The sequence below is a fragment of the Priapulus caudatus genome, unplaced genomic scaffold, assembly GCF_000485595.1.
Source record: "Priapulus caudatus unplaced genomic scaffold, Priapulus_caudatus-5.0.1 Scaffold1011, whole genome shotgun sequence".
NCBI lineage: Eukaryota > Metazoa > Priapulida > Priapulimorpha > Priapulimorphida > Priapulidae > Priapulus > Priapulus caudatus.
The window spans coordinates 74,722-89,008 of NW_014578072.1; the positions used below are offsets into that span (position 1 = coordinate 74,722).

At 42.6% G+C, this 14,287-nt stretch overlaps 2 protein-coding genes across 2 annotated transcripts in view; one reads left to right on the forward strand and one right to left on the reverse strand.

Moving 5' to 3' along the window:
* The window catches only part of LOC106814947 (alpha-2-macroglobulin-like), a 15,214-nt gene extending 6,998 nt beyond the window's left edge, over window positions 1-8,216 (forward strand). The window contains exons 17-33 of the mRNA XM_014819341.1: window positions 253-362; window positions 788-884; window positions 1,081-1,282; window positions 1,958-2,186; window positions 2,594-2,688; window positions 3,068-3,330; window positions 3,522-3,728; window positions 4,091-4,329; window positions 4,621-4,835; window positions 5,112-5,192; window positions 5,306-5,474; window positions 5,677-5,889; window positions 6,294-6,406; window positions 6,832-6,922; window positions 7,250-7,330; window positions 7,506-7,611; window positions 7,777-8,216. Coding sequence (XP_014674827.1) covers window positions 253-362; window positions 788-884; window positions 1,081-1,282; window positions 1,958-2,186; window positions 2,594-2,688; window positions 3,068-3,330; window positions 3,522-3,728; window positions 4,091-4,329; window positions 4,621-4,835; window positions 5,112-5,192; window positions 5,306-5,474; window positions 5,677-5,889; window positions 6,294-6,406; window positions 6,832-6,922; window positions 7,250-7,330; window positions 7,506-7,611; window positions 7,777-7,820 — 2,555 coding nt within the window. The 3' untranslated portion in view covers window positions 7,821-8,216. The remainder of the gene's footprint in view (window positions 1-252; window positions 363-787; window positions 885-1,080; window positions 1,283-1,957; window positions 2,187-2,593; window positions 2,689-3,067; window positions 3,331-3,521; window positions 3,729-4,090; window positions 4,330-4,620; window positions 4,836-5,111; window positions 5,193-5,305; window positions 5,475-5,676; window positions 5,890-6,293; window positions 6,407-6,831; window positions 6,923-7,249; window positions 7,331-7,505; window positions 7,612-7,776) is intronic.
* A 604-nt stretch (window positions 8,217-8,820) lies between these two features.
* LOC106814948 (cuticlin-1-like) overlaps window positions 8,821-14,287 on the reverse strand; it is a 15,810-nt gene continuing 10,343 nt past the window's right edge. The window contains exons 7-10 of the mRNA XM_014819342.1: window positions 11,385-11,563; window positions 10,705-10,779; window positions 10,153-10,309; window positions 8,821-9,703 (exon numbers count right to left, since the gene is read on the reverse strand). Of these exons, the coding sequence (XP_014674828.1) occupies window positions 9,420-9,703; window positions 10,153-10,309; window positions 10,705-10,779; window positions 11,385-11,563 (695 nt within the window). The 3' untranslated portion in view covers window positions 8,821-9,419. The remainder of the gene's footprint in view (window positions 9,704-10,152; window positions 10,310-10,704; window positions 10,780-11,384; window positions 11,564-14,287) is intronic.

The window sequence follows — 14,287 nt, forward strand, 5'->3', positions numbered from 1 at the left end:
CGTGCGTGCGTGCGTGCGTGCGTGCGTGCGTGCGCGTGCGTGTGTGCGTGCACGTGTGTGCGTGCGTGCGTGTGTGCGTGTGTGTGCGTGTATGGGTGGTGTGACCGGGTGCGCACGAATTCATTTAAACGAGAGATGATTTGAGTTAAGGTATTCGTGTAAATAGATACGAGTAGTTGTTGCAAAACATTACGTTTGGGTGGTGTCCGTATGCTATTTGGTAGGTGACACACTATTACTCTGATATAACAGGCCCTAGCTCACGGCCATCGACCGAACTAACTACCGAAGATTACTATGGTCGCAGAATCAGATACACATGGAAGCACACCGATTATGTTGACTCAAGGCAGGCGTTCCTGGTTCGTACTTTACAGTAACAGCTGGTGTTACCTTAGCTACAGCTTTATGCAGTACTTTTATGTGGGATATCTTTATCTCTATATAATTATAATCATACTTAAAATTGCGCATTAGAATGTTTAGGCATTCACACTAATAACCCAAAGAAAGATTATCCTAATGTACTACAGCAGTCTATACATATATTATGTGGTTAGCTTATACAATATAAGTCAATAGCGTAAATATGTACCTAACATAAGTTGGGTGCTTTTTATACGTACTTACACGTAATAATATGTGTGTTTACAGACAAATGTTTATCAACTTGTAAACGCAACAAGGTTATTTTCAATGATTATTACCTGAATGATATGAAGACGTATACTATTGTTCTACATCACCGTTATATGTCGGTGTTTACGGTCAATCTGCTATTATACAGGATCTGGGATTAATGGTAATGTCGGATATGAACGTTGATGCGAGACCGTGCAATTCCGAGCAGCAGACATATTACGAATACAATTTCTTTGATAACCGTAAGTTTTCCATCCAAAGTACTCTTCTATACGATGTTTACGTTCGGAAAATCATCGGACGCAATTATAACGTCTCAATCTTTATATGCCACAAAGCGCGTTATGTCCATGCACACAACTGTCATAAACATTTTATTATAAATATTGTTGTGTAGATGCCAATGATTAAAGACATATCTTAAATATCCTTTATTAGGCCGTGGTGTAGAAGACTTTACTACCTCCGCGGCGGCGACATTTACTCTTTCTACTTCGGATCCACCTGCAACTACGTCAGCTATTACTGGCGCAGATGACGACTCGGATGACAATGATGTCGAGCCCCAAGAAACGCCATCTACGCCCGATATAAGAACCTTTTTCCCAGAGACGTGGCTATGGACGCTTGAAAAAGTCAAGTATGTAATGCAAATAATATGAATAATGTTTGGCTAGTGCGGTGGCATAGGATCTCATGCCGACTGTGTCGATCGTGCTTCTGCATAAGACGAGTTGTGTTATAGTGTGAGGTTGTGAGCCTTACCACTTCCTCTTGACATAGCGATGGAAGACCTATTTCTACACCCAGCGCTGTGTGTAACAAATGATAAAGTACCTCAAATGATCATGAGTAAATCTAAGGCTAAACTGTTATAATGGTGTCCGCGTGCTCATATACGTAATGTCGGCTTGACGAGTTAAGTTCACTCATTCGTTGTCGAGAAACATCTTCACATTGAAGACGATAGTAACGTTCTTTCACTTTGGCCATCACTGCTAAAGTCGATAGACTAAGTACGGTCACAAATATACGCGGCCGGGTGTTGCGTATTATGTGAATATACGTTTTTTATACTCAGAAATTCCGTGCGAAATTCCGTAAATCAATGACAGTATTCTATATCAAGAGACTTGAAGTATGATTATGTCGCAAAGACGAGTGAAATGTAAAGAGATAAACGGTAGCTGAAAATAATATCTTAACGCTACTAAGCCTAGTTGCTCACTTTCCGTTGAGAGGTCAGTCGTGACGTCACGTCTTACTTCACTTTACGTACGCTTCACTTTGACTTACGTTGACTTTACTCTGACAGTGACAGCGGCGAGCTGCTAGTTCGTACCGAGGTGCCGGACACGATCACGGACTGGGTGGGAGGCGGCTTCTGCACGAGTGAGGAGACGGGACTCGGCATCTCCCCGCCGCTCTCTCTGCGCGCCTTCCAACCGTTCTTCGTCTCTTACACACTGCCTTACTCCGTCATCCGCGGGGAGAAGGTGCCGCTCATCGTGTCCGTCTTTAACTACCTCTCCGAATGTCTGGCGGTGAGTATAGAGTTGTAGCTACTATACGCTCCCTCAGACCGTGACATGCACGTCAGTCTGCCCGTATAGCGTAGTGTATATAATAGTAAGGAAAAATATAACCAGGAGTGAATAATAGAGATGATCTCTTTCTCTATCTCAATATATATTCACTCTTGATATAACTATATAGTGTGGTGAATATTAATATATCGGGCAATGTCAGCATTGCACCGTATACGTAAATGCTTGAGAGCATGTCAAGAAATCGTGGTGTATAAAAATTTATTATAAAATAAATTCCCGTGCCAATGATAAGCCCGGGATGTAATTAACAATATTGATTCGTGCAAGTCATTGTAGTAATTAAAGCAATTGATAACCAGTCTCGCATGATTAATGACGTCGGTTTAAATATTTCCGCTCAGATTTCGCTCACTCTCGATGAATCGGTCGCGTTTGACATCATTGACGGAAGCGAGGCTGAGATATGTGTATGTGGAAGCAGATCATCCACTCACAGGTTAGATGCGTGAAAATGGCATATATAGTATTAGTATAACTTTATAATCTTGGACTCACATAAGCCATATAGCTCAATAATAAATAGTTTATTGTGTTGGTTGTTTATCACAACTAGTGCGTCAATTATCATGCTATTCGAATATTACTGTCGATATATATATATATATATGTCATTAAATAATATATGTACGTCGTGACCCGTTTTTTATGTGATAATATCTTTGCCTCGTGGTTGATTCGTGTGATTCATTGACATTCTATTCCAACATGCCACTATAATAATATCATATAACACTAAAACATCAACGCGATAATTTGAGTCAAGCTAGGACAAGACAGTTTTGAGCATGTATTTAATCGATACTGTCTCGCGTTAGGTTCATGATTCAACCCCGAGAGCTAGGCGACGTCAACATCACTGTACACGCCATGACTGCTGACTCAGGCAGCGCCATCTGTCGAGCCGGTGCCGTCATGAGCACAGTCACAGGAGTCCGCGATGCGATCACGCAGCCACTGCTGGTGGAGGCGGAGGGCGTAGAGAAGTCCTACTCCATTAACTGGTTCGTCTGCCCGGACGACGGGGAACCTTTCTCTGACGTCATGGACCTAATGCTACCCTCCGAGAACCTAGTACCCGGTAAATAAATATACGGGTAGTTAATATATTTATAAAATAATATTTAAATCCGAACAAAAATGACATTATCGATTTAAATTCCTGAATTTCAATATTAGTTTTTAGATAATGTGCATAGGCCAAGCTGAGATTTTGTACCGATGATCTGTCTATAGCACTGCAGTGACGTCATACACATTTTCTCACCACAGATTCGGGTCGTGCACGGGTGTCCATCATCGGTGACGTTATGGGAGCTCCCTTAGATAATCTTGACGGACTGCTGAAGATGCCGTACGGATGCGGGGAGCAGAACATGATAACGTTCGCTCCTGACATCTACATCATGGAATACCTCACAACCACCGATCAGCTGACGCCGGAAATCCAGGGGAAAGCTGTGGGATTCATGAAGTCCGGTAAGCCACAGAGGAAAGCAGAGCTTCCAATCGTTACGTACAAGTTCTTGTATTATCTGATTTATCTTGCGACAAAACGTTAGTATCTTTGGCCAACTTGACTGTAAAATCATTGTTACAAATCTGGCGATGCAGGCTACTAGAAGAAACCGACATTTAATCACACGGACGACGGCTATAACCCGTACATACAGTATGTTTCACCTACAGGCTACTAGAAGGAGCTGATGTTTAATCACACGGACGACGGCTATAACCCGTACATACAGCTATGTTTCACCTACAGGCTACTAGAAGGAGCTGATGTTTAAGCAGACGGACGACGGCTCTAGCGCGTTCATACAGCTGTGTTTCTCTTGCAGGCTACCAGAGGGAGCTGACGTTTAAGCACACTGACGCCGCCTATAGCGCGTTCGGTAACCGCGACAAGGAAGGCAGCATGTGGTTGACAGCGTTCGTCGTGCGCTGCTTTGCGCAGGCGCAGCCATTCATCTACATTGATGGGAATGAGATCGACATGAGTGTGCGTTGGATCATCAAGCAGCAGCGTAGAGATGGCTGCTTCCCTCGGCTCGGCACGTTGCACCACAAGGACATGAACGTACGTACCTCTGCGAGGGCCATCTAGTGATGAAATGAGCATAAATAGTTAGTCCCTACGAGGTTCATGTAGAGATAGATGGGGTTTGGAGTCTAAAGAGCCGACAGAAATGAGGAAGGGGAAAATAAACATTTGGTCTCAAAGACGGCCATCTAGAAGAGACACGCGACAAGAAATACATTTCTCTCTATGAGACCAAGAGAGCGCAAGGTGGTACGATCTTTGTATCAAGATTTATAATTTCTTTTGACACTATATTACACACGCATCGTGATGTCCTCATATTCGCAGGGAGGCGTTGGTAATTCAAAGACCAACGCAACGCTAACAGCCTACGTTGTGACGTCGTTGATCGAGTCCAAGGTTGCTGATACAGAGCGAGCCATCTCAGATGCCTTCTCCTGCATTGAAGGCGAAACCTTCGACGACGCCTACACCACGGCCCTGGTGGCCTACGCGTACGCCCGCTACGGTGATATGAACAAAGCTCAGGAATACTTGGATAGGTAAAAACACACGACCTTAGATGGTACATCAGTTCACCTGAACTAATGAAAACTAAAATTATCTACTATCACCAATAAGTGCGGTGTCTTTCGCCTTATTGGAGATTATATGGAGTTATCAGCCGTTTAACACTAACGGAGTTGAACATTCGGCTGCCTTTCCTCTTACTACGGTGCTACGAGTCGGAGAATACATTGTAAAATTATACCTGAATAGATATGTATCCGAGGAGCCGCATAGTACTGTAAACTTCATCACCGATTATGTTTCAATAGGTTAATGAAGCTGGCTGTACGAAACGAGACGGCACAAACTGTAAACTGGGAGAAAGCCGAAGCAGAAACAGTCGACGTTACGTAAGTACCAAAATTTTTGTTTTATAGTCGTGGTATAGTGATAATTTTTAGTGTTCGGAATTCCTATACTCGTTTGTAAGTTACCCCTACTATCAATGTCCGTGAATTCACAGGTTGCCATGGAACCGTCAGGCTGAGAAAAAGTCGATAAACACTGAGATGACAGCATATGCTCTGCTGACGCTGACGCTGATTGAAAGCGATGATTCGACGCTGCCTCTCTCTATCGTCAGGTGGTTGACGCAGCAGCAAAACTCACGCGGTGGTTTCTCATCAACACAGGTACTCAACTTGAGCTATCGACGTTCAAGCAGCAATGCAGCTCATGACATGGTCCGCACAACTAGCCTTAGATTTCGTGGATTGAAACAGATTAACGTAAACTCATATATGCAATTAAGGATCACCTCTCATTGTCATGGATCGTAAATGCTAATTGATAATTAGCATTTCATCTAATTCTGTTTCTACTATTGCTCCGCAGGACACCGTAATCGCTCTGCAGGCTCTCTCCCAGTTCGCTATGAAGTTTTTCGGTTCGCAAAGTAGCAGCGACATTACGGTCAGCGGTGACGACGTTGACGCTGCTCTGAGCGTGTCTGGCACCAACAGCCTTGTCCAGCAGCTGGTCGACGTGCCCTCGGTGCCCAGCGTGCTAGACGTCACAGTGACGGGGACACGATGTGTCATTATTAAGGTGAGCTAACTCGACGAGAGTACGTGTTACGGCTCTGACTTTTAAATGGTAGCAGTGATGCTCTGCTGTCATCATATATATAGTGTCGCACATTTATTCACGTTGCATGAGTTGCAGCTAAAATTGCACCTAAAGTAGTTTTTGCCATCCGGCTAGTGTAATAGAGACGTTCGACTAATTATTAAACTAAAAAAATAATTTATTGTTGTATAACACTAGCTTGTCTAGCCATGCTTTAATACCAGAGACCTTACGCCACTGCTCTTATTTTCCATATAAGATGAAACTTTTTACTATTCTAACGCTGCATGTCGTGCTGACTGAATGCATAACCAACGTAACAACTTGTGACGGACAGATTACAGCGGGACAGCAGTACAAGCCTGAGGTTTTTTTGATTACAGGGTAATGTCTTCTACAACTTGTACGAAGAACAGAGAAGAGTCCCCGTGTTCTCCGCAACAGCCAACGTCACGACGACCAACTGTAAGACGTGGCAGATGACAGCCTGCGGAACGTACGTACACATCTCTCTAACTGCCATGACAGTACTCGTCTAAGCCATTATAGTTTAATGCAGTTATATCGATGTCCCACTTCAATTCTATGTTAAGGACAGGCGTTTCTGTTCGTTGGTAATTTCTAGTTCCACTATAATATTTCAAAAGGTTCACTTCAAGTTAATAATTTCTATGAACTGTTATAAACACTGTAGAATTCAACACGAACCAGCTGCATAAAACTAATTTGCCCGACATTCAATATAAACTGCATGATTAATAACCGCAGCGAACACGGCAATTTAAACAGCATTTAATTAATACACTTTAGCGTTGTTACATGGGTAGTAGTCGCACCCAATATTAAAATAATGTGGCTATGCCTTGCGCTACAACAGTCGAATGTGTCGTTAACCGTATACGTATCTTTGGAATATTTTAGGTACGCTGATAAGGAGGAATCATCAAACATGGCAATCATTAGTGTAAATATGGTCACCGGGTTTTCGCCTGTGAAATCTTCGCTAAATAAGGTAACGTTTAATTTAACGTTGATTATTTGAATTATAATTTAATGAGTTTTTAATAAGTTTTCACGCATTTCCGAGACGATTTCAAAGATGCCAGAAGCATCACAATTTTTTGGTATAACATACCTATAGTGGTTTTATTAATTCCTCTGCACTAGAGAGTTTTAATCACTGCTTAGGTAGGTACACACACACATAAACACACACGCACGCACGCACGCACGCACGCACGCACGCACGCACGCACGCACGCACATACACACACGCGCGCGCGTAGGCGTATGTGAGTACGCGTACCCGTTGGTTTATATTTCATTTGGTTTTGTGCAGATTTTTGAGAAGCCCATTAAGAATTCACAATTGAAACGTTTCGACATTGAAGGCAAGACTGTAGATATCTATGTAAATAAGGTAAGCGTATGCCTAACCAGTGGCGTGTTAATCAAGTAATTTTAAAAGGAAGTTCTCGACCGAATGTCGCATTATAAAATAATGTAACGTAATAACTATACAATAACTTTTTCGGTCATAATGACGCCATTGCAGACAACCAAGATCATGTTTTACTCGAATCTTCATATTTCAGTTTGAGCCAGGCGAGCAGGTTTGCGTGACCTTTGACCTGGAGAAATATCTAGACGTGGAAAATGTGAAGCCGGCTGTTGTGAAGGTGTACGACTACTATGAGCCAGGTAAATACAACAGGTGGCGCCACATAGAGTCACTACCTACGCACATAGCCGTCTGCTCTCAGCTATATAGAAATAATTTTCTCTCGTGGGATACAGCTCTGCCAGGGTGTGAGAATTTGCATGGTATCAGTCAAATAATCTTGTCGTACATATTTATATTTACAGAAGAGGTAGCTTCCACTTCATACAGTATCGACGAATGCAAGTAAGCAACTTCGCAAGTAATATAGCAACCACCGAAAGAGAATGGCGGCAAACATATATCTACACGAATGATTGCGCGACATCAAATTTAATTTGGTATTGCATATAATCATTTGCCGCACGTCATTAAAAGTACTAACCACAACTATACTGCTCACGATTAACAAATTCTACATCTTGTAAAATACGGATTATAACCCTAACAAAAACGCAAACGCGTGTACACACACGTAAGCACCCATGTACGCGTGTAGACGGATACATCGCTATTTCTATAGGGTAGCCTTTATATTTTTATTGTAAGACACAGCACGCATATAACATATGATTTTATAGAAATATTCGGTTTACCTTTGTATCGTAAAATTGTTCAATGTAGTAAATAAAACGATATTTTTTAATTATTAAAAAAAAAAATTATTATTCATATTGTTTGTTATAATATATATTATTCGTATTATGCGATTGGACACTGTCGTGTTATAATAGGGCAATGCCGACAATCCGGCCATATTTCTTATGTAGTTTCACGTGGGACGTGGCGCATAAACTTAGCTACGCAATTGAATCTTATTTTCTTATGTAATTATAAGTCTTTATGTAAATGTATATTATTTTTCTATGTAAGATTTATTCACTACGCTGACTATAAAAACAGCGACATGTCTATTATACGTATATCATTATGCTTTCCGGACAATATATTGGCTTCTACATGACGCAATTGTGGGATCTTCGTACATTTTAAGAAGAGTCACTGACAGTTCCCAGGCAGAAATTAATGAAATCGCTATCAGCAAATATAATCCGACTTTTCGTCCGATACAATCCATTTTGGAAAACATTTCCCGGTTATTTCCGTATGGGACGGAACTATATTTAAAATAAGACTAGTTCGATGTGTATCCCATACCGTATGAGCCGAATCCTTAAATAAGCCACCTTATACATGCGACTCCATTCATTCGTTGAGATTCTTACATAATTATATATAAAAAATACTCATATTTCGCAAATATACTACACAATTTATTTCGCACCAACTAACGAACATACGTACAGGCGGAGTTTGCGATATAAATAATAAATAAACGAACTTCAACACGTATAACGAACAGTTGCTTTTTTAAAAGGCAAACATGAAATATAATTAACAAAGAAAATTCACTGCTTTCTATGCAATGCGCCATCCTAATCCGTCACGTATATGTTCCCGCCCACCCCACCCGTTACCATACCATTTTTACCAGCCCTTTAACCGGCAGCTTATTAGGACGAGTATGTGTTTAGAAATAAATAGAAAACTGACAAAGACATTATGTAGATGAACTGCAATAAGCTTGGCCTGTGCAAATAGCCAAATACCAGTATGGGGCGAATTATTTTCCATGTGATATGTGATTTTCGGAGTTGAATAATTATAGAGCTTCTTTGAGCCCATCGAAATTCGTAGACGCTATTTCGTGAATTGGATAAAATAAGCACTCATAACTAAAGGTCGTGAATTCACTTTACGTGATCTACAAAAATCGTGATTTAACGGTTTTGATATTTGATTGTTCGATTGTGCCTATATTGACTATGTGCACAGTGCTGCACTCATTTTAATAATGGCCAGGCGACGGACTTCTAGCTGAAAGATTTATCCTGCTGCCTGAGTAAATAGAGCTTTCATGCACGTCATCGATATCCTTGCGCTGGTGGCGGCTCCTGTGGTAGAATAGTGCGGATAGCGTCATGAATAGAAGAAGCAGCAGACCTAGAGTTACTACAGCGATGATAAGATAGGCTGGCGACAGGCAGCTTTTCATCTCTACGGCACCGGATTCCGCCAGTCTGTCTTGAAACGAACTCGCCAGAGAGTTTGGTGCGCTGTCCGGTTTAGCATCTGCAATGTGAATATGCAAGCAAATTAGATCAACGTTTAGATATGTTGTTATATGATATATATATTATATATATATATATATAACCACGTACGTACACACACACTGCCGCACGGAGGTATACTCAGGAACGAAAGCACGCGCGCTCGCACACACACGATACATCCGTGTGATATCTGTATCTATATCTATCTCTCTCTATCTCTCTCTCTCTCTCTCTCTCTCTCTCTATATTATATATATATATATATATATATATATAACCAGTCATATGCAACATTTTCGGCTCGCACCACACCTACGTTCAAAGTATATCTATATTTCGAATATTATTATTATAAGGAATCTTATTACGTATGTGAGCGATTACCCAGTGGACAGTCCACTCATACTTATTAACACGAAAGGTCGATGAAATCATGTTGAATAGGAAGTGCGCGGTATTACTTACTTGGTTCAGGTGGCACAACGACAGTAATTGTGTTATAAAGCTCCACTGTCATGTCTTTATCATTTGCAGGATTAGCAGTTACATCGGCTTCATTTTCTGCTTGCCTCCTCCGGCGCTTTCCGGCAAAACCGCTGCCTGGAATATTGCTGCAAGCCGGCTAGAAATATAATAAACACGTAGTGATGATCAGAATCTACGTGCAGATAATCAGTTTCAATATGATTACATAAATGAAGCGCATGCACGCATGCGTATATTAATATTATACATATTAGTTAAGGCGTTCATAATGCAATTGATAATGGCTGAAATGTGATTAAGACCCACGTGCGCATTTTGACGCCATATTGTGATCACATATCTCAGTCACATTCTCTGTGTTAACCATTACGGTTTAAAAAGAATGGAAAAGTTCTTCCACGACATTCATATAATAAAAGCCGCTTTAGAATACCTTTACAGGTAAAACCATACTAGAAATCCATACATCGGTTATATACACCCTAGTATACCACCTGGTCAAAGTAGCATCAGTAGTGAATGCTGCCCTACCTTTGTGCATTCACCGAAGCATACGTGGCATTTGCATTCAAAATACACATTCGCTTGATCGGGAAACTTGAAAACCTGTTAAAGTAACAACAACAGATCTGACATTCAACGCCGCACAAACGCTAATTTTCGCTCGCATCTGTCACGAGCATGTACACTGATGCTACAGCATCCATGGGCTTGAGCCATTAGATACACGGTTTAGATTCAACACATAGGTTCATACAGTTGCCCCGCTTCAGCTTATCGTAACTAGGTTAAGTAAAGCGAAATGCCGCACGAAATTCATTACCAAATCAATTCAAATTAAGCTTCTAAACGTTCACCTCTCAATTTCTAATCTAGCAACCACCGATCGAACTAGAGGAGCTGCTCTGTCTGTATGCGCTTTGGCTCTAGCCTACACTAATTAGCGTAACCCTAATTATATCGGAAATGTATCAACCCCTTCTACATCATAGCATCTTTGAGCTTTTCGGAGGCCGTACACCATTGGCTCTCAAAATATTTTTACATGAAGTGTTTCTCGCACCCAGTGTCAAAAACAACTACTCAAGATCGTAGAATGTACTAAGACGTCGCAACCTGCAGGTTAAGAATTTGTCGATTCAGACTGTCGCAAATCGCCCTCCCCCAATTATCGCTCTTTCTCTCAAAGCGGAGTTCAATTCGTGCCTCACCTTGAAGTGCGAATAAGCGAGCCTGCTTCCGCGGATCAGGCTGTTGTCATCGTAACGCGTCAGGCCGATGAGCTTGCGATGCGCTGGACAGCCGTCATCGTCGAGTAGCGTGATGACACCTGTGCTAGTGCCATCGTGAACCCTGCACTCCGACACGAAGATGCCGTAACGTCCATCACCTGATGACGAGCAAGCCGATTGAAACCCCCTACCTATCACCGACCGTGCTTTCGTTTCATGTTGTTAGACATGTTGTTTATCCGTGGCAGTGCGTCATAATCGCGTTAAACGCGTTGCGATAAACAAATAACGGATGCTACGACCGGCATGCTATTAACGTTTTCCCGTGAGATTTCCATGGAGCCAGTTAACTTATAAATATCAAAATTAATATAATTAATATATCATAAGTAAATGATTATAATAAATAATAAATAATATAGCGAACGCCTAAACAGAAAATTGAATGACGCTACGACCAACTTACTATTAGCTTTTCCCCGTGTGATATTCCTGGACCCAGTTAACTTATAAATATGAATAAATAAATATTTAGAATAAATAATAAATAATATAGCGAACTCCTGAAAAAAAAATTGTATATGTGCGCTCGTGTGTATGGGTTAGTGTGTGTGTGTGTGTGTGTGTGTGTGTGTGTGTGTGTGCGCGTGTGCGTGTGCGTGTGCGTGTGCGTGTGCGTGTGCGTGTGCGTGTGCGTGTGCGTGTGTGCGTGTGCGTGTGTATGTATTTGCGTGCACGCGTGTGTGCGTGCGTGCGTGCGCGCATGTGTGTGTGTGCGTGTGCGTGTGTGCGTGTGTGCGTGCGAGCGTGCTCGCATGTGTGTGCGCATACCCTGCGTTTCAAACACCATCGTTGCGATGTCGCCCAGGAATAGCAGCGTCGTTGGCTGCGCAAGAGGATCTTGGCCCTGCACGATCTTCATCGAACAAGATGGAGCCTCGCTCGTTACAGTGACAACACCGCGCGTCGTCAACATTCTAAAAAATCAAAGTGCAAATAAAATTCGGGTACTATTGTGAATGACGCGTGCCCTGTCGTGGCGAACACTGCGCGGCCAGAATATCACGAGAAAAACAATTGTGCAGCAAGAGGATGACATTAGAAAAGTGGAGCAAAAACGGGTTTAACAAACACGAAATAAAAAAAACGGGCGTACGCGCTTCGTACGTATTAAAGCTGGGTACGTATTTAAGCTGGGTTTACACTATCAACTTTGTGTTGGCGAATTGGCGAATTGGACCAACTTCCCAACTATACAACCGACAATCGGCAGTGTAAACGCAAAGGTTGAGCGACCAACCGATCGATAGCAACTAGTTGGGAGATTAGAACATGTTCTATATTCGCCAACTCGAAGTTGGCGAATTGGAAAGCTGGTCCAAATCGCCAATTCGCCAACATAAATTCGGTAGTGTAAACCCAGCTTTAGCATACTCACGGTACTGTGAAGCCCCAGTCGAATCGCTGCACGGAATCCCCGCCGAACTGACAGGACACAGAGTAGGAGGCGTCCATCATGCCTAGCAGCCCCCACTCGGCTTCGTTCATTATGATGACGGTGTTGTTGTAAAACGATCTAGATGTTCCTGGCTGTAACGAACAAGCGTCGATGCCTATACTTCCGCATCGTACTCCGAAGATGGCAATACCGAACAAGCTCCGATGCCTATACCTCCGCATCATATACTTCGAAGATATATCGTTATTTCAGTTATGGCCTCGCTCGTCTCACTTGCATCGATGCTATGCTACGAAACCTCTCTGATTTATTGCGTTACTGACGATTCCACGTATATTATGCAGATTTCGTTTTCTCACCCCGCTCTTTACTGTCCCGCAGCCGTCCAGGGGAAGGACTAGCTCCAGCAGCGGAGATCCCGTTCCCAATGCTCGGCAGCCGCGTGTCTCGTAAAATCCTTTTGCGTAGAGATATCCGTTGAACGCACGCGTGAACTTGGCACTGACGACGAGTTGGTTGGTATCGGCATTGCATCGCAGTTTGAGATCTATGCGAAAGAAGTGATAAGTCGCCGTACGTTCTCACGTCCTGGTCAAACCGATATAGGGTTCACACACCGCTGCGCATACGCGCGGCATATCAGCGTGGTTAGGCGCAATACGCACTTACAGCTCCCTTACGCTCATAAGGTCTATGTCCCCCAGGGTACTGCCGGAACGTACCCTGGGTACGGTCCGGTATACCGGAACGTACCCTGGTCACTATTTGATATGGTTAGGGTTAGGATTAGGGTTAGGGTTAGGGTTAGGATTAGGGTTAGGGTTCGGGTTCGGCTTAGGGAGTAGGCGTAGGCGATTCCCTAGACTCGTTAGTGGAGTAGGCGAGGAACGGTTCGGCATATTAGATAGTACCAGGGTACGTTCCGGTATACTGGATCGTACCCAGGGTACGGTCCGGCAGTACCCCGGGGGACATAGACCATCTCAGCCTCACTTACAGCTAAGTGGGTATAACACGATACGCACTACACATAGGTGACAGGTACAATGTGGTACGTCCCGCGTAAAAGTAACTGTTAATATGTTGGGATACTTTATGCGTACATGCGCTACATTTTATAGAGTTACAGCACCATAGAGATACGGTGCTATAAATGATGCATGCTATACGGCCACAAGCCTATAGACAATGCACTCTACAGACCTGCTGTACTATATATAGAGGATACCTGCTATAGACCTGCAGTTCTACAGAGAATGCACGCTATAGAGTTACAGCGCTATAGGGGATGCATGCTGTAGAGTTTCTGTGTTATGTGAGTATAAAAACTCCATTCAAGAGATATGATAACTAACTAACTAACTAACTAACTAACTAACTAACTAACTAACTAACTAACTAACTAACTAACTAACTAACTAAC